Source organism: Vulpes lagopus, chromosome 8, assembly GCF_018345385.1.
Source record: "Vulpes lagopus strain Blue_001 chromosome 8, ASM1834538v1, whole genome shotgun sequence".
In the NCBI taxonomy this organism is placed as follows: Eukaryota; Metazoa; Chordata; class Mammalia; order Carnivora; family Canidae; genus Vulpes; species Vulpes lagopus.
The window spans coordinates 127,991,264-128,009,678 of record NC_054831.1 but is presented as its reverse complement, the minus strand read 5'-3'; the positions used below and the strand labels follow the sequence as shown (position 1 = coordinate 128,009,678).

Sequence of the window (18,415 nt, the reverse complement as noted above, 5' to 3'; positions counted from 1 at the left end):
CCCCGTGTGAGAGTCGTTATCTTCCCACACCCTTTATGGTACATTCTGGCAAGTAAGTCCTAAAGCTGCATTTCTTCACTAAAAATCTAATCATTTTGGGGGGGGGGGACTAATTTTTCACAGTTTCAGTTACCTGTGATCAACCCCAGTCTGGATCCTCTTGATCCTCCTGATGATGTTAATGGATTGTCAGAAGGTAGGTAGTAGCCTAGGGCTACGTGCTATGCCTGGTCATTCGCCTGCACCTCACTACATCTCATCACATGGGCATCTTATCATCTCAGGTCATCACAAGAAGAAGGACGAGGACAAGATAGCCTGAGAGAGACAAACTACACTCACATAGCTTTTATTATAGTATCTTGTCATTATCGTTCTATTGTATTATACATTATATTTACACGCTGTACCATATACACATATATACTATTTTATACTATATATACTTATGGTAAAGTTTAATTTTCAAATTAGGCACAGAAAGTGCTAATCTCTTTCTTGCCTAATTTGAAAATTAAACTTTACCCTAAGTATGTACGTATAGGGACAAACATAGTATATTTAGGGTTTGGCACTATCTACTGTTTCAGGCATTTGCTGGGGATCTTTGAATGTGTCCCCCCTCAGAGAAGGGGGTCTCCTGTACTACATGGCACCCAGTGAGGTTTCCTGAGTTTTTGAAATAGCTCTGATGAAGCTGGCAGAGCAACTGCTTAGTGTACAAGTCCTCCTTCCCTTTGGCCTTTCGATATAACACATAAGCAGCCTTTGTTTGCACTCAAAGGGCAACATTGTCTAGGCTGAGAGAAGAGCAACCAGTTCCTTCAAAATTCTAGGCATGGGCCAAAAGGTCATGGGCCTTTGGAAGAAAAGAATTTTACAAGAAAGGCAAGCGTTTGTATTTCTGTCACTGTTTGCACATGTTCTGCATTTCCATGTTTCGCGAAGACAAGTCTTCCTCTTCTGGTTTCTGAAGTTTGCAACGCCAGGCTTTGCCTTCGTCCCATGGGCTTTCCACCACAGAGGAAGGTTTCAAGCAACTTTGTTAAGCCTGTGGCTCTGGGGCTTTGTGTTTCTATTAATGTTTACAACTCTCCCTCCTGTCCCTACGTTGGCATGGACATTTGACAGAATAGCAAACTGAGGTTCAGAAGTTAAATCACTCACCTGAGGTGAACCCAGGATAGAAATCCAGGCCCACCAGGCTCTAAATCATTGTGATCTGCTTTAACACGGAAAAAGTTAAATAGAAAATCAGACAACGGTGATATGTGACAACAGGGGTAGAAAGACTGTATCAGCAATAATATGGGATGCATGGGAGAATTAATGATGAAATAAATGAAATAAAAATGAAATAAATTCAGGTGTTATGTAGTTTTGTGCATTTTATGAAAAGTTATGTGTGTAGTTTGATACAGTGGTTCAGAGCATATAGTCCTGGGACGCCTGGCTGGCCTAGTTGGTAGAGTGTGTGACTCTGGATCTCAGGATCGGGAGTTCAAGCCCCATGGTAGGTGTGGAGCTCACTTAAAAAAAAAAAAAAGATTATATAGTCTGGAGTGAAATGGCCTGGCTTCAAATCCTGGCTCTGTCACTTTGTGACTTTGGGCAAGTTACTTGACCTCTCTGTGCCCCAGACAGTACATATTTCATAGGGTTGTTGTAACGATTAAACAAGATAGTACTTGCAAAGCAATAAGAACAGTGCCTAGCACAGAGTAACACCACAGAAGTTTGTCATTACTGTCATTACTGTTGCATTTGGTCTTTGCTGTTTTCATGGCTAATTTCCAGATGAACAACAGGAACTTGGGAGGTGGAGGAAGTAACCCAAGATCATGGAGTCTGAAGGTGATAGATCCGGACCAGAACCTCGGTCTCTGCCATCCTGTCCAGTGGGTTTGCACTCCCAGCACTGCCCAGCACCCTCCCCTTTACTAAACATAACAGAAGGGGTCATCTAAAGCCTCAGAATGTCTGTGCAAGAAAAGGCGGGTCCAGGAACAATTCACACTCATTCTTCCGGAGAACAAAAGAAGGATCTGTAGGGAAAGAATTTCAGGAACTTCAGTGAAGCATGTGCAACATTCCAAGACAAGTCCAATTCCCTTCTAGGCACTTGTATCAGCATGTTAATCTCTCATTCCCATTTCCCTCTCTCCCCCTCCACCCTGGACCTAGCATCACATCACCATCATCTGTCTTTGGACATCTACAGGAGCCTCCTATGTGGCATCTGCCCTCAGACCCATTCTCCTCACCAAAGCAGAAGACATGTTTCTAGACATACACCTGATCACGTATGTTCCCAGGATGGGCCCCCACGGCTCTAAGGGCTTGGGCTGAGCCCCTTCATATGCCCTATGAGATTGGGCCAGAGCTGGGCTTTCCTTCCACTTTCTGCTCAAGCCCCATATTCCCGTCAGACGGCACTTCCTTCAGTCCGCAAAACGGACACACTGTCCCCTCCCTCTGAACTTTCAATCTGCCCAAGTCCTTCTCATCCTTTCAGATTCAGCTTGGCACTCAGCTCTTCCCAGAAGCCTTTTTGCATCTTTCACTCCACTTTTTCCCCCCGTGGCACCCTGTGCCTCTTCCTATAGCATTTCTCATGCAGTATTATAATGGTGGTGTCCTTGCCTATAGGTCCCACTAGAACCTGGGCTTCCTGAGGACAATCCCCCTGTCTCTTTGGTTCAGGGTGATGCTGGTTACCTGGCACAGAGCCCAAGATGAGAGTTACTGATGGAAGATAAATACAGATGCTGGTTGAAACTGAGCATTCGGATGCTGCTTTTGGTCATGACCCAAGAGGAAATTGTAGGTAGAGGGAGGAGATAGTTATTAAAGGCAGAAACATTAGGAACATTTCCAGAGATGGTGAGATTGCTTTAGAGGGCCATGATGAGGAGAAGGCAGTAGCATGACTATGGGAAGGGGAGGAGTTAAGAAAGAGGGACTGAGACGAGGGAGGAGAGGGTATTAAGGTAACTGAACGAGGAGGCCATTAGACCGAGGTGGCTCGTAACTACAGAATGCCTTGTAACTACAGAAGCGCACCAAACCCTAAGCCAGAGTCAGTGCACTCAAATCCCAGAAAATGAAACTTAAGAACCAAGCACAATCATATAGGGTTTCCCAAGTACGACAACTGCTCATGCTACAGCCAATCCAATAATTTCCTTGCTTGAGTTCCTGTCTTCTCTATAAAATCCTCTCCCCTAGCTCTTGTTGGAAGAGCGTCTCCAACCACCTTGGGTTTGGCTCTGCTCCATTCTAATGATGCATGCTCAAAATAAACCCTTGAAAATGTTGATGGGGCACCCGGGGGGCTCAGTGGTTGAGCATCTGCCTTTGGCTCAGGTCATGATCCAGGGGGTCTTGGGATAGAGTCCCACATCAGGGTGGGAGCCTGCTTCTCCTTCTGCCTGTGTCTGCCTCTCTCTCTGTGTCTCTCATGAATAAATAAATAAAATCTTAAAAAAAAAAAAAAACCAAGAGAAAATGTTGATGTGTCTCAGTCTGCCTTTGAGCTAAGGGATTATTGCAGGAGAGAGGGGGGTTACAGTTGGGGTTAAGTTCCAGAACGGGCGGGTGTGAAGCAGAGTGACCCAACGACCCTGGCTCACCAAGGACTGCAAGCCCTGCGCCCAGGGAACCCTTAGTTCACTGCAAACCTGGGTGGGTCACCCTAGAGTGGAATCCAGATTCCCAGAGTTGCCACAGGTTTTGAACGAGGACAGCCTCTCCCTTGAGTTATGAGGATGGTACAGGGGTCGAGAGAGGGGCTGATTGAACCGACAAAGCGGATGGGCTTTGGAGCCTGCGCAAAGCTCTTCTTGCAATTCCTTAACCTCTCCGATCCAGTTTCCCCCTAATCCGGGGATAATTAAACAAGATTGGGCCATGTGAGCGCGCCCACCCCAACTGCAGGCTCCTAAAGCGAGTTCGAAGTTTTTAGCCCCCTTTCTTCCCTCGTTTCTGTCGCTGCTCTTGCGTCTCATGTCACTTCTCCATCCTCCTCCGTTTCTCTGCTTTGACCGTCCCGGGCTTCCCGGGCTTCCCGGTCTCCGCAGCCACCCGCTCCCCGCGCAGAGCACCACCCGCCGCTGGGGGCGGAGCGGAGCCAACGGAGGCGGGGGCCCCTCTAGCCCTCCGAGGCGGGCTCTCTATGGTGCCTGCCGCCGGAGCCGCGCGGAGGAGGGGGCGGGGTCCCGTCACGTGACCCGGGTGCCCGGCGCCCGCGCAGGCGCGGTGGGCGCGTCGCCGTCGCGGGGCTCGATCGCCCGCGCTGCTTGGCTCCGTCGGCCCCTGAGTCCGGCGGGCGGCGGCGGGCGGCGCGTCTCGCCGCGGCCATGTCCCGGAAGCAGGCGGCGAAGGGCCGGCCGGGCAGCGGCAGCCGGAAGGCCGAGGCCGAGCGCAAGCGCGACGAGCGGGCGGCACGCCGGGCCCTGGCCAAGGAGCGGCGGAACCGGCCGGAGTCCGGCGGCGGCGGCTGCGAGGAGGAGTGCGTCAGCTTCGCCAACCAGCTGCAGGCCCTGGGGCTGAAGCTGCGGGAGGTGCCGGGGGACGGGTGAGGCGGGCCCGGGCGCGCTGTCCCCTCGCTCCCCCCTCGCTCCCCGGCCGGCGCGGGGGGCGGGGCGCGGGGGCCGCCCCCATCCCCTCGGGGCGCTCGGGGCGCTCGGGGCGCTCGGGACGCTCGCGGCCCCGCGTGACACGCAGCCCTGGAGCCGGGGCTCCTCGCGCCGTGCCCGGGAGGGCGTCCCCGAGAGGTGACGTTTGGGCGGAGACGGACCCGGAGGAGGGGGCGGGGCCGCGAGTGGGGCAGCCCCGGGGCCGCCCGGCCCCCGCGGAGAGCGAGCCGCCGCCTCGGGCTCCCGCGGGGGGCTGCCGCCCTGCTTCCCTCTCGTGGGAACTCGGTCTTCGCGGGGCGGAAGGGAACTCCTGCAGCGCTCGCCTGCTGGGGCCTCAGTTTCCCCGGGAGGCTTCCCCGAGCTGGTGCCGGGGCTTAGACTGCAAGCTAGGCCCAGTTTGTTTGCATTCATTCATTCATTCATTCATTCCGGAATCTAGGGCCAGTTTTATTTATTTATTTATTCATTCATTCCGGAATCTAGGGCCAGTTTTATTTATTTATTCATTCATTCATTCTGGAATGTAGGGCCAGTCTATGTATTTATTTATTCATTCATTCAAGGAATCTAGGGGCAGTTTTATTTATTTATTCATTCATTCATTTATTCATTCATTCCGGAATCTAGGGCCAGTTTTATTTATTTATTCATTCATTCATTCTGGAATGTAGGGCCAGTCTATGTACTTATTTATTCATTCATTCTGGAATCTAGGGCCAGTTTTATTTATTTATTTATTCAGGAATCTAGGGCCAGTTTTATTTATTTTTCATTCATTCATTCTAGAATCTAGGGCCAGTTTTATTTATTCATTCATTCTGGAATCTAGGGCCAGTTTTATTTATTTATTTATTCATTCATTCTGGAATCTAGGGCCAGTTTTATTTATTTATTTATTCATTCATTCTAGAATCTAGGGCCAGTTTTATTTATTCATTCATTCTGGAATCTAGGGCCAGTTCTATTTATTTATTTATTCATTCATTCTGGAATCTAGGGCCAGTTTTATTTATTTTTTCATTCATTCATTCATTCATTCTGGAATCTAGGGCCAGTTTTTATTCATTCATTCATTTATTTATTTGTGGGGGAGTGGGGGGAAACACAAGCTAAATAAGTGGGGTAGGGGATCCCTGGGTGGCGCAGTGGTTTAGCGCCTGCCTTTGGCCCAGGGCGCAATCCTGGAGACCCGGGATTGAATCCCACGTCGGGCTCCCGGTGTATGGAGCCTGCTTCTCCCTCTGCCTATGTCTCTGTCTCTCTCTCTCTCTCTCTCTGTGACTATCATAAATAAATAAAAATTAAAAAAAAATAAGTGGGGAAGGAGGGAGAAAAAAACGGGGAAAGGGAAGAGGCTATGGATCCAGGAGCATGGATGACAGAAGGAAAAAGAGGAGAGGGGCTCATTGCAGGGGTTAGGGTAGGTCAGAGGGGAGGTTCTTGTTGCCAGAGCCTGTTGCTCCGGAAGAGAGAGTGTTAGTTAACAGCCTGGCTGCCGTCATTCTTCCCTCCATTTGAGGGCTCAGAAAGGGCAGAGGGAGGAATAAGATGAAGTCAAAGGCCAGATAGAATTAATTGCTTTACTTACTAAGTGTGGAAGAAAGGGGAAGCACATGTTTTTTGGATTTCACATTCGGTTGTAGCTTATGGATTGAGACTATTTATGAACTAAGGCCCTAATTTATCTTTCCCACCTTTCCTGCAGGTCTTCAGTGCTTAGACACGTGGCCTTACTTAGAGCTCGGTTGCATTTCACTCACCACCACCTAGCATAGCGGCTAGTACATACAGGACATTCAGTGCATTTTTGTTGTATGAATAAGTGGTAAAAAAAAAAATATATTGTGGAGGCCAACTAGACCCTCAGCAAGGCTGCTGAAAGGGAGGTTTTCTTAGTGGAGTCACTACAAGTAGAGATTCGCTTTGCCATGTGTTAGTTTTAGCCTGGTACCTTGATTCTGTCAAATATAGTTTATTCACTCTTCTGGGCCTTACTTATCCTAGTCAGACTTAATAAGCACAAGACACTGCTGTATAAACCAGAATACTTTACAGCTGAATGCTGTACTCTTGGGTTGAAGCAGGGCTGCTCCTAGCAAATGATTGGATTGCTTGTGTCCGTTACACTGGACATGATATTCTCAATGTCAGGGTGTCCAGGAAACCGGAGTACTCAACAGAAGGTTGCTTCTGAGCAGGAATTGCAGTGCAGGGGACTGTAAAATCTTGCAGGAGCTTTCATTTTGGGTGTACTGCCTCTACTCTGCCCCACCCCCAAAAGAACATACTTCTTTAGTTAATTCAGCAGACATTGGTTGAACAAGAGCTGGGAATCCATTGATGACTAAGGTACTTAAGGAGTTCACAGCCTAGGAAGAGACAAATGTATAAGCAGGCTCAGACGTTTTGGCCTGGGGGTCCCTTTATACTCTTAAAAATTACTGATAACTCCAAAGAGCTTTTTTTTTTTTTAAGATTTTATTTATTTATTCATGAGAAACACACACACACACAGAGAGGTAGAGACACAGGCAGAGGAAGAAGCAGGCTCCATGCAGGGAACCCGATGTGGGACTCGATCCCGGGACTCCAGGATCACACCCTGAGCCGAAGGTGGTGCTAAACCACTGGGCCACCGGGGCTGCCCAGAGCTTTTGTTTATGTGGGTTATGGCTACCAATAATTACTGTATTTGGAATTAAAACAGAAAAATTAAAAACACGAGAATACAGGAGCATACATTCCATAAACTGTCAGAGTGATAGCCCATATGTATCAGGTGGGCTTTGAAAGTTTCCACTGTACACTCGTGAGAGAGTAAAAGTGCAAAACATAGGCAACATCTTCGTTTTGAGCTCAAGAATACTCTGAAAGGGTCTCAGAGCTACCTCTCCCTCCCCAAAACTGGGCCACACTTTGAAAATGGATGATGTAAATAATTATAGTTTGGTATATATAACAATTAGTGACTAATTATAGTCCTATTGAGAAGGAAGTAGCCAGTACTCCCTGACGCGATCAAGGAGGCCTCGCTCGTTCAGCCAGCGTTCAGTGAAACTTACTGTGCCAGATGCCTTTCAGAGGAAGTCATACACAGACTAGGTCATAAAGGACCAGTAGGAATATGCCAAGAGAATGTTCCAGGCCGAGGAGTAATATATGTAGAGGTACAGGAGTGCATTATTTTTGAGAGAGCCACGAGTTGTTTAGGACGACAGGAGTATCGGTACAAGGGTAGACCAGTGGCAGTGACCGTGCAGAGGCCAGAAGCCAGAATGTTCATCTCTCTCCCTTCTGAGGTTCTTATTCTTGAGACAATGTTAGATAAAATGATGATAATTCCTTCTCTTTGGGTTCCATGAAGTTCACCTTCTGTTCACACATTCTTCCCATGGGTACCATGAGATGGGCTGTGGCCCAGCCCTCTAGTACTGTGGTGCTTTTGGATATGATGATGACAGGCTTTGTTACTGTGCAGTGGATGGTGTTTCCTGTGTATGTGATTGTTTACTTAGTAAGTATCAACAGATTCTTTATTAATATTTATTGCGTACTCTTGGTGAAATATAAAGTTTTGGTAATGCCGAAAAGTTGACAGCCTCCACTCTTCTTGTCTTTCCATTCTGCTCTGATTACAGTACTGAGTAGCCTGACATAGCATCTCGCTATGGAGGCATATTGATTGTAGGCGGTATGGTACTTGTAGCATCCTGGAACCTCTGGGCGCTTGGGGATAAATTAGCTGGTATCCTCTAATATAGCCTTTACATGAGTTGAGTCAATTTAGCATAGATTAGTCACAGAGCTACTTACGGGCTTTTGTCATGTGTCATGGGCCACCTTCGTGTTTGTCATGTTTACTGGAGGGTGGACCCATAAATAAATTAGATTCAGGTTCAAAACAAGAAAGAAACATTCTAACCTTGGTGTCGTCCTTAAAAACATGATTGGCGTGAAAAGAATCTCTAATTGGATCGCGCAGTACAATATCAGCATCTCTCTGAACTGTATCCAGTTGCATCTTACTAAATGTCGCCCTAAGTTACAATGCTAATTACATTACTAAAAACATTAAAGAATCACTAATTTTAACCATTTATCTCTATGCTAAACAAGTTATTTATATTTTGACTTTAGAATCATAGAATTTTAGTGCTGGAAGGGTATTCACACATCATCTTGTGTAATTATCCCTTAGTACCTGCATCCTGTGTACAGCAGACTTGTGTCTAGCTCAGTGGTATTCAACCTTGCTGGCACAGTAGAATCATTTAGGGAACTTTGGGAAAAATAGTATCTGGCCTTTCCTAGATCAGCTATACTAGAATCTCAGGCAGTGGGACTTGGTTATTGATAATCTTTAAAACGTCCACTGGTGATTCTAATGTGCCATACTGGCAAGCCACCGAGTTAGAGTCTAGATTCTAGGCTAGTGTTTCTCAAACTTTAGAATGCAACAGAATAGTTTGGAGGAACTAGGTTGCTTAGCTTTAACCCCAGAATGTCTGACTCAGTAGGCCTGGGGTGAGGCCTGAGAATTTTCATTTCAACGTTTTCAAGTAGTCAGGGATCATACATTGAGAATCAGTGGTCTAGACCATTGCTGGTCCAATAGAAATAAAACAGGAGGCAGTATGTAATTTAATGTAATTAAATTTTTTTCCATTAGCCACATTGAAAAAGAGGGGTGCCTGGGTAGCTCAGTTGGGTAGATGTCTACCTTTAGTTCAGGTCGTGATCCCAGGGTCCTGGGATTGAGCCCCACATTGAGGTGCCTGCTCAGCAGGGAGCCTGCTACTCCCTCTCCTCCCCGCTTGTGCTCTCTCTTGCTTTCTCTCTCTCTCTCAAATATGTAGAATCTTAAAAAAAAAAAAAAAAAGAAGAAACAGGTGAAACTAATTTTAATATATATGTGAACCATTATATGTTAAAATACTATCATTTGACATACAATCAATATAAACATTTTTTTTTCAATATAAACATTTTTAATGAGATATTTTACATTTTTAAAAATACTATTCAAAATCCAGTATCTTATTCTTAAAACACACCTCAGTTTTTTTTTCTTCACGCCTCAGTTTTGATTAAACACGTTTCACATGCTCAGTAGTCACATGTGGCTATTGGCTACCGTTGTGTACACACATATGTAGACAATTACTGGGGATTGCCAATAGATAGAAGTTTACAAGATCCTTAGTTTATAATCTCATTCCATAGAGCTAAAATTTCCTTTCATTTGCTCGAATCTGTGTCTCTGGAGCTCCCATGTTTTAATTTAGTTTTAGTTTTATCGTACAAATACAGCATCCCTTTCACCGTGACACATAGTTGGACGTAGCTCTCATGTCCCACTGAGCCTGCTTTAGGTTAAACACTAGTTGCTCATGCTCTTCATATTATGTAGTTTAAAGCCACTTCTCATCTGAACACATCTCTCTTAAAATGTGGTAACCAGAATCACATCTAGTGCTCTAGCTGTGGTCTGACCTCAAAGAGGACAAAACTTGTCCCTCCCCCCACCCTGCCCTTTCTGCACATTTACTACATTATTGCAGCCTTGGTGGCCATTAGTCCTTTCGGTGGCTGTTACTGTCTCCTACTAAACTATTATTGAGCACCCAGAACTCTTCCACGCTATTTACGTAGTTGCTTATTTTTGTGAACTCAAATGCAAGACCTTACATATAACTTGGTAGTGCAGTGGTTCCCAAGTGGAGATGATTTTGTCGCCCCCAGGGGACATTTGGCCATGTCTGGAGACAGTATTGGTTGTCCCAACTGACAGGGAAGGAGGTGGTGGGGGTGCCATTTGCATCTAGTGGGTAGAGGCCAAGGATGCTCCTGAACATCCTGCAGTGTACAGGGCAGCCCCCACAACAAAGAATCATCCCCAAATGTCAGTAGTATGGGTGTCAAGAAGCCCTCCTGTATTTTAATGGGTGAAGGTGTGGGCTCAGAAAACAGTTGGGTTCTCCTTGAGGGCCTTTGGGCACTGGTCATATGTTCTTGTGGGTGTTATGAGTGCTTCTGCTGGGCTCCCTAAGGGTGCCCACTGCACTAAGGATGTAGTGTGTGTTCACTTTTCCTGTGTCACTGTCTTATAACTCTGTCAGAAAAGAAAGCAATTTGTCTACCTTGATTTTTCATTTTGACTAATTTTTAGTAAGCTCCAGAAAGTTTGGTAAATATAGAAAAATATATTAAAATACACTTAAGAGTTACTCCTAATTCCACTGTCTAGGGATAACTACAGCTAACCTTTTGGTGCCTGGGTCTGAATCCTGGGCCCACCATCTGTTGGTTTTGTGACCGTGGGTTAAGTTAACCAAGGGGGATAATAATAGTACCTGTCCCATAGAGTTGTGAGGACTGAACATATTTAATATGTATAAAATGTTTAGAACAGTCCCTGGCACATTGTAAGAGCTGTGTAAGGGATGGTTGTAGTGTTTTGCTTTGCATACATTTGTGTGTATTTCTGTGTCTATGTATGTGATGTGCAGATGTACACGGTCAAGCTCATGCAACGTACTTGATTTTATTCCTGTTTTGGCTTATATGGAGGACATTTGCCCATGTTACTGAACGTTCTAAGAAAGCATGTTACTTTCTGTAGAATACTATGAATTTAATGTAAGGATAACTGAATACATAATTTTGTGCTAAATCACACCTTTAAAAAACAGATTTTATTTATTTATTTATTTATTTATTTATTTATTTATTTATTTAATTTATGAGAGGGAAAGCAAGAGCACTGGTGCCCACAGTGGGGAGAGTGGGGGAGAGGGACAAGCAGACTCTGCTGAGCACAGAGCCCAACGTGGGCTTGATCCCATAACCCTGAGATCATGACCTCTGCCACCGTCGATGCTCAACCGACTGAGCCACCCAGGTGCCTCTAAATCATACCTCTTAAAATAAATAAATAATAAATAATCACACCTCTTAAACTAGATTCAAGAATAGACTGATTAAAAAAAAAAGAATAGACTGATTAGTTGTGGCAAGTACTAAGGATTTAGAGAAGTTTGAGTAAAAAGCTTAAAATTGAGAACATCTTATCCATTAGTTTGCTTTTTTCACTGTGGGTGAGAAAAGGCAGCTATTGTTACATTTTAGCAAAAGACACCTCAATGTTGTATATAGAAATGCTATATTCCAGTCAGTTCTAGAATTTTACCCCAAATTGATGCATAGTTTGTTTCTAGTTTATAGAATCTGCATTCTTTAAATTCTCTCCTCCTCCTTTGCAAAAGCAAACAAAACAAAAAAACCCAAAAGGTATACATCCTTATAGGTTTGAAGAGATTCCTGTTTCTCCATAATCTTCTGTTGAAAACTCACTTTTCTGAGTTGGAAAAAAAAAAAAACAAAACTTTTTTCTCCTACACAGTTAGGTCTAAAGTTCTGAAAGTGGTGAATTTATGTTTTGCAATGGGTTTACTCTTCATTTGGAAAAGTGAACAGTTTGGTATGAAATTGGGCAGCTATTAGGCTTCAGAATGGCTTTTTTCCTTAGTTTTAAAGATACTAGATTGTGTTTGTCTTGTTCAGTTTCTGTGTATCTGGGCTCTGTTTGTGATACAGTTTGGAATTTTAGAAGCCTTTGAGGAGTTTCCAAGGAAAGATAGCTCTTGAAGTTTATTACCAGCATTTTAATTTGAGAAACAAAAATGGTATTTAAAATTCTCATTTGGCAGGAAAAACAACGGCGTTGTGGCTCCCTGGGTGGGAGGAGAGGAGCCAAGGAGGGAGAGTGTCATTGCATAGTACAACTATGTGTTGTCTACGGACTTTCCTTCTCATAGTCTTCTCCAGTATGTGTGGAGGACTCAAACAGGATGTAGGTTCACTTGCTTCTATTAGGAGCTTAGCAAGTTGCTGTCTTTCGGGTACTCTTTGTCAGATGAATGATTAGTTAGCTGGGCAGCCCTAATGGAGCTTGTTTCAGAGAAGAAGCAGTTGATAGGATTTATTACTTTGGAAGGGGCTCTGGGAATCACAGTCCTCACGTGTGGAACGGCCTGTAATGTCTGGACCCTTCAGGCAGTTAGTGTATTACCACCTCCGTGTATTGAAGCAGCTGAGGCCTGGGAATTTAATGTCTTTCTTCAGCCATCCAGCTGGTAAGTGGGGAATAAGGTCCTAGTTTGTTGCCTCTCAGGAAGGTGATGTGGTTAAATGTCTTCCCTAGTGCTCTCCCCACAGTGTTTGGGAAGAATCCTGGACTGTCAGAGTTGAGGCTTTATCTCCACATGAAGGATTTCCATGGGTGGCCTTACATGAAGCATCACTGCTTCAGATGAACTAAGTTCATTTCTAAAAGGTCTTGACCAACATTTTTGTTTTGATAGCAATTGCCTATTCAGAGCACTTGGTGATCAGTTGGAGGGACACTCACGAAATCATCTCAAGCACCGACAAGAGACAGTGGATTACATGATAAAGCAGCGGGAAGATTTTGAACCCTTTGTAGAAGATGACATTCCTTTTGAGAAACATGGTAGGTTCACCGTGGGACACTGGATCCTCCAGGAGTAATGCATTGGGTAATTAAATCCATCAGCATTCCCCACCCTCCCAGCCAGGGGTTTGATTGCATAAATTATGGCATTCATTTATTCAAAAACTATTTATTTGTCTGCTCTGTAATAGGCAGCATGCTAGGCAATTGGGAATCAATAGTTTTAGGTGTCTGTACCCTTAATAAAAATGGTGATGTTAATTAACCTGAAAAGCTGTTTATGGACTTCTTTATTCAGTGAGGGGTAAAAGCAGCCTATAAAATGTTACATAGACTGATCTTCATTTTGAAAGGTGTACGTACACAGAAACACACAAGGGGAAAGTGGATAGGTACTAACATTTTATGGTTGTTAATTCTTGGCTCCGCTTATTTTTCAGAAACCACTCACTTTGGTATGAAATTGGGGATGATAATAGCACCTAACTTGGAGATAATAATAACACCTAATTTATAGGGTTTTTGGTACAGATTAAATTAGATAATACAATTAAATTCCTAATAAATATCAGCCATCTGGGGATGGCAGAATATGACGGTTTTAAATGATCTTCTGCATAGCTTTCTGATTTTTAAAATGACCACTTATTGCTTTTATAATCAGAAAAAGCAATAGTCATTTTAATTTCTCACCAGAAACCCAAACGCAACCACTTTTCTTTGAGGCAAGTCAATTAGTGATTTAAATTAGCTCAAATCTATTTAAAATACTTTATTTATTTATTTTAGGGAGAGGGAAAAAAAGAGCACAAAGATGGATGAGCAGAGAGAGAGGAACAAGCAGATTCCCTGCTGAATGCAGAGCCTGGTGCGGGGCTTATTCCCAGGACCTCAAGATCATGACCCTGAGTTGAAATCAAGAGTTGGACACTTAACTGACTGAGCCATCTAGGTGCCCTAGTACATTTGAGCTTTTAAACTTTAAGGATCGGGGCGTCTGGGTGGCTCAGTTGGTTTAGCATCTGCCTTTGGCACAGGTCATAATCTTAGGGTCCTGGGATCGAGCCCTGCTTCGGGCTCTCTACTCAGCAGAGTATCTTCTCCTTCTGTCTCTTCTCCTGCTCATGCGCGTGCACTCTCTCTCTCTCTCTCTCTCTCAAATAATTAAAACCTTAAAAAAAAAAACTTTAAGGATCTAGTAAATGAGGTGTTGATATATTTGTGCTCTATAGCTAACATTTTCATCATAGGGCTCACATAATATCCTTATTAAAAAGCGGCAGAATTGATGTGTGCTTTAGAGAACTAACTCTGGAAATCCTGTCAAGATTGGGCAGAGAGGGCAGCCTGGGTGGTTCAGTGGTTTAGCGCCGCCTTCAGCCCAGGGCATGATCCTGGAGACGCAGGATCGAGTCCCACGTCGGGCTCCCTGCATGAAGCCTGCTTCTCTCTCTGCCTGTGTCTCTGCCTCTCTCTCTTTCTCTCTCTCTCTCTGTGTCTCTCATGAATAAATAAATAAAATCTTTTTTTTTTTTTTTTTTTAAAGAATGGGCAGAGAGAGACTGAGAAGGAGGATGAGTTAGAAGGCTCTCCACATTGGCCAGATGAAAGAATAAGAGGGTCTCCATCAGCTCCCGGGGGTGATGAGTAGGGTGCAAACCAAGACACAGTTGACAGTGTAATTGATAGGCCTCATTGGAGATGGGGAGGAGGGGAGGGGGAAGAGGAGACAAAGGTGAATCTGAAAGTTCTGGAGAATGGCTAGGTAGCTGTATCCTTGTACCCTCTATCAAGATGGAGGGCCACAGGAGGAAGACCTTTGGGAAGGAAACTGTCTATGACCCCAAAGCCTTCCTTATTCCTCAGTAGGAAAGGACTTATTCATTAGGTGCCAGAGGCAAAGGGACACAGCAGCACCCCACCCACCCAGTCACTGAGTTCTGTTCTCAATGGTTCCTCTGGCTCACTTTTTGAGCAGGTACCAGATTACCAGATGGTCAGCTGTTTACAAGTGTGGGTCTATAGGCCAAGTTTTGCAGTTTAGTTCTATATAAAATGAATTGTGTCATTGGTCCAATTAAAATACCATTATGGATGTTGAGAGTTTTCAGTTTGTGACTGGAAATTCCGCTGTGAATCTCTGCGGTGGAGGTCGCATGGCAGATTTGGGGGTGTGGCAGGACAAGGGACCCAAGCTGGCAGTTGCTAGTGTGAGAGTCACTATAGATGTATGGTGGGAAGGTGTTTTTTTGAAATGCCACTGTGTTTGCCTGATGGTTGGTTGGTTCTCTGTAAGAATTTGAGCATCAAAAGCCTGAGAGGTGGCTCTGACTGCCATCGCAGAATGAGAATGAAAGGAAACCGTGAAGTCTGCATGTTCCATTTGCAGGTCAGTGGAAGCCTAGACTTACTATTATTACTCTTCTAGTTAATGTATGTTTAATGCCTGACACGTGATAGGCACTCAGAAGATATTTGTAAAGTGAACAAATGAATGGCTCATTTAGCTCTTTAGGGCCTGGTTGCCCTGGCATATGGCTGTATTGTTTAGAATTAGTCCTTTCCTTTAGACCCTGGCCCATTCAGCTCTTTGAAGTCCCTGCTCCTGCCCCATTGTTCATTAAGTCTTGTCACTTCTACCTCAGTGTTTTTTCTTTCATTGCTCCCTTGTAATATCCAGCTTCGGTGGCCATTTGCCTAGATTTCTTCGATACGTTTTGGACTGATTCCATTGCCTCTTGACCCCCTAGAGTTTGTTTTCCAAGTTGCAGCCAGAGTGGTGATCTAAATGTACATCTAAGACATCCCTCCCCTATGTAAAATCTGTTGGCAGCTCCCTACTGACCTGAGGATAAAGTCCAAACTCTTCAGCTCTTCTTATTTCCCCACCCTTGTCTCTTGCTGCTTCCCGCTCTGTTCTGTTCCCCCCTTTCCCTGCCCACTCCCCCGCAGCTCTCAGCAGTCCCAAGTTCCCATGTACTGTACAGCACGCAAGCTCATTCTCTGCTTTGAATGTCATCTCTTACTCTTCTGTATGTCTCCTACTTGCCCTTTGGGTGTCAGTGCAATTGTCTCAGCTGAGAAGCTCGTCTGATTCACCGTACCTCCCTCTCCCACTACCAGACTGGGTTGTGGTCCTGATCTGAAGTTAGCCAAGTGACAGGGTCTGAGAGCAGTCTTCCACAAAACTTCTGTCTCTTCTGATACCAGCTGCAAATTGGGGGTTTCCCAAAACCACTCTCAGGTTCAATAATTTGTTAGTAGGACTTGGAACTCACTGATGGCTATTAAACTCACAGTTATAGTTTGTTACAAGGAAAGGACACAGATCAAAATTAACAAGGGGTAGGTCTGGGCAGGTTACACAGTCACAGAATATTGTCATACACAAACTTCTTGTTTGGATTATTGGGGTTTCATTATGGATTAGTTGTTAATATTATTGATTGCCTAAGTGGTTATACTCAGTATCTAGCACCTAATCCCCAGGTTTTCCTAACATCACATGGCCAGAGAGGCCCCTTCTGAGTCACCTCCTTTGCATAAACTGTCAAATGTGGCCAAGGGGCCCATCATCCTTTCACTTGGGAAATTTCAAGGGTTTAGGAGTTCTTACTCAGGAGCCAGGGACAAAGGCTTGACCCCTCTGGGCAAGGTTAAGGTCTTTACTGTATATCCCTTTCCTGCAGCACTTATGCATCACTGGTGCCTATTTTCTTGCTGTTTGTCCCCTGTTGGTTGTAGACTCCTTGAACTCAAACTGTGACTGGCTGCGTTCTGGAGTGGCCAAGAGCCAGGTCTTGGAGTCAGGCTGCCTGGGATGCAATCTCAGCTCTGCTGTGTACTGGCTCTGTGACCTTGGGTACTATTATAAACTACTCTGTTCCTTGCTTTCCTTATCTATTAGGTGGTATGCATGATGATATCTCTTTCAGAGTTTTGAGGATTAAAAGTAATCATCTAGAAGTGAATAGGGCCATGCTTAATACATGATAACACTCATCAAGCAAACTGAAAGTTACTCTGGTTGTTGTCCCGTTTCCATGTCTCTTACAGAATTAAGAATATAGGAAGCAGTCAGTAACTATTTAATGAAGGAAGAAATGACTCCTTTCTTTATGAATGATTGGTACTCTGAGTAGCAGTTGATGTACTGTTCAACCAGCTGAATTCCTAGTTCTGACTAAGCTAATGGACTTCTCAGATGTATCCTTCCATTTCTTACCATTTAGAACTAAGCAGATACCAAAGCATGTTTACATTTGGGTTTTTCCATTATAAAGAGTTCATTTCTCTCTCTCCTATTTCTGTGCAGTGGCCAGTTTGGCAAAGCCTGGCACCTTTGCTGGCAATGATGCAATCGTAGCCTTTGCAAGAAATCATCAGTTGAATGTGGTGATTCATCAACTTAATGCCCCTTTGTGGCAGGTAGGTCACCTACTGAGGGACTTATCTTAAGCTCTTATTTACAAATAAGCATTGGGAGTGTCCTAAGATGGTGATATTGAACTGTATAGGGTCACTTGGACTGCAGGCCTAACCACAGCCAGGAAGCTGCTGGGGGCTTGGAATTAAACCCTGTGCTATGTAATATGGAGTCTGAAGTAGAAGTCAGAGACCTTAAAAGGTTAGCAGTATTATTCAGCAAGGTGATGCGGATATAGGAGGGCACTTGGGGTGACTACCAGGTATCTTACGGAAGTGTTGAATCATTAAATTGTACACTTGAAGCTAATGTTACACTCTATGTTAACTAACTTGACTTTAAATAAAAACTGTAGGGACTCCTGGGTGGCTCAGTGGTTGAGCATCTGCTTTGGCTCAGGGCGTGATCCCAGAGTCCTGGGATCGAGTCCTGTATCGGGCTCCCACAGGGAACCTGCTTTCCCTCTGCCTGTGTCTCTGCTTCTCTCTCTCTCTCTCTCTCTCTCTCTCTGTGTCTTATGAATAAATAAAATCTTAAAAAAATTTAAAAATTAAATTAAAAATTAAAAAAAAAAATAAAAATTCACATATACACCCCAAGTCAGTTAACTGGGTAATTTGAGGGCAGAGAGCCTAATATGGAAATACTTTAGGTAATTTTGTGAAAAAGTACAGTGGAAATCTAGAGAATTAATGCCTACGAATTCTGGTTGCAGGTACGTCTATCCCATGTGTATGTTTTGTTATTTTAGGTGGAGGGAGACAAGAACCAAATGCACTTTAGTAAACATTGCTAAAAAGCATGTTCTGAATAACAAAATTTATTTCACAGCCTTGGATGTCAGGCTCTTTTTCTGTGCTCTGTCTAGCCATACAGAAT

At 44.4% G+C, this 18,415-nt stretch overlaps 1 protein-coding gene across 4 annotated transcripts in view; it reads left to right on the top strand.

Annotated features, from left to right (window-relative positions):
* The first annotated feature begins 4,244 nt into the window (after window positions 1-4,244).
* OTUD3 (OTU deubiquitinase 3) overlaps window positions 4,245-18,415 on the top strand; it is a 28,883-nt gene continuing 14,712 nt past the window's right edge. For 3 of the 4 annotated variants that reach the window (XM_041766572.1, XM_041766569.1, XM_041766568.1), the window contains exons 1-3: window positions 4,245-4,576; window positions 13,001-13,149; window positions 17,426-17,538. In XM_041766572.1, the coding sequence (XP_041622506.1) occupies window positions 4,359-4,576; window positions 13,001-13,149; window positions 17,426-17,538 (480 nt within the window). In that variant the 5' untranslated portion in view covers window positions 4,245-4,358. The remainder of the gene's footprint in view (window positions 4,577-13,000; window positions 13,150-17,425; window positions 17,539-18,415) is intronic. The other variant, XM_041766570.1, reaches the window with a different exon arrangement.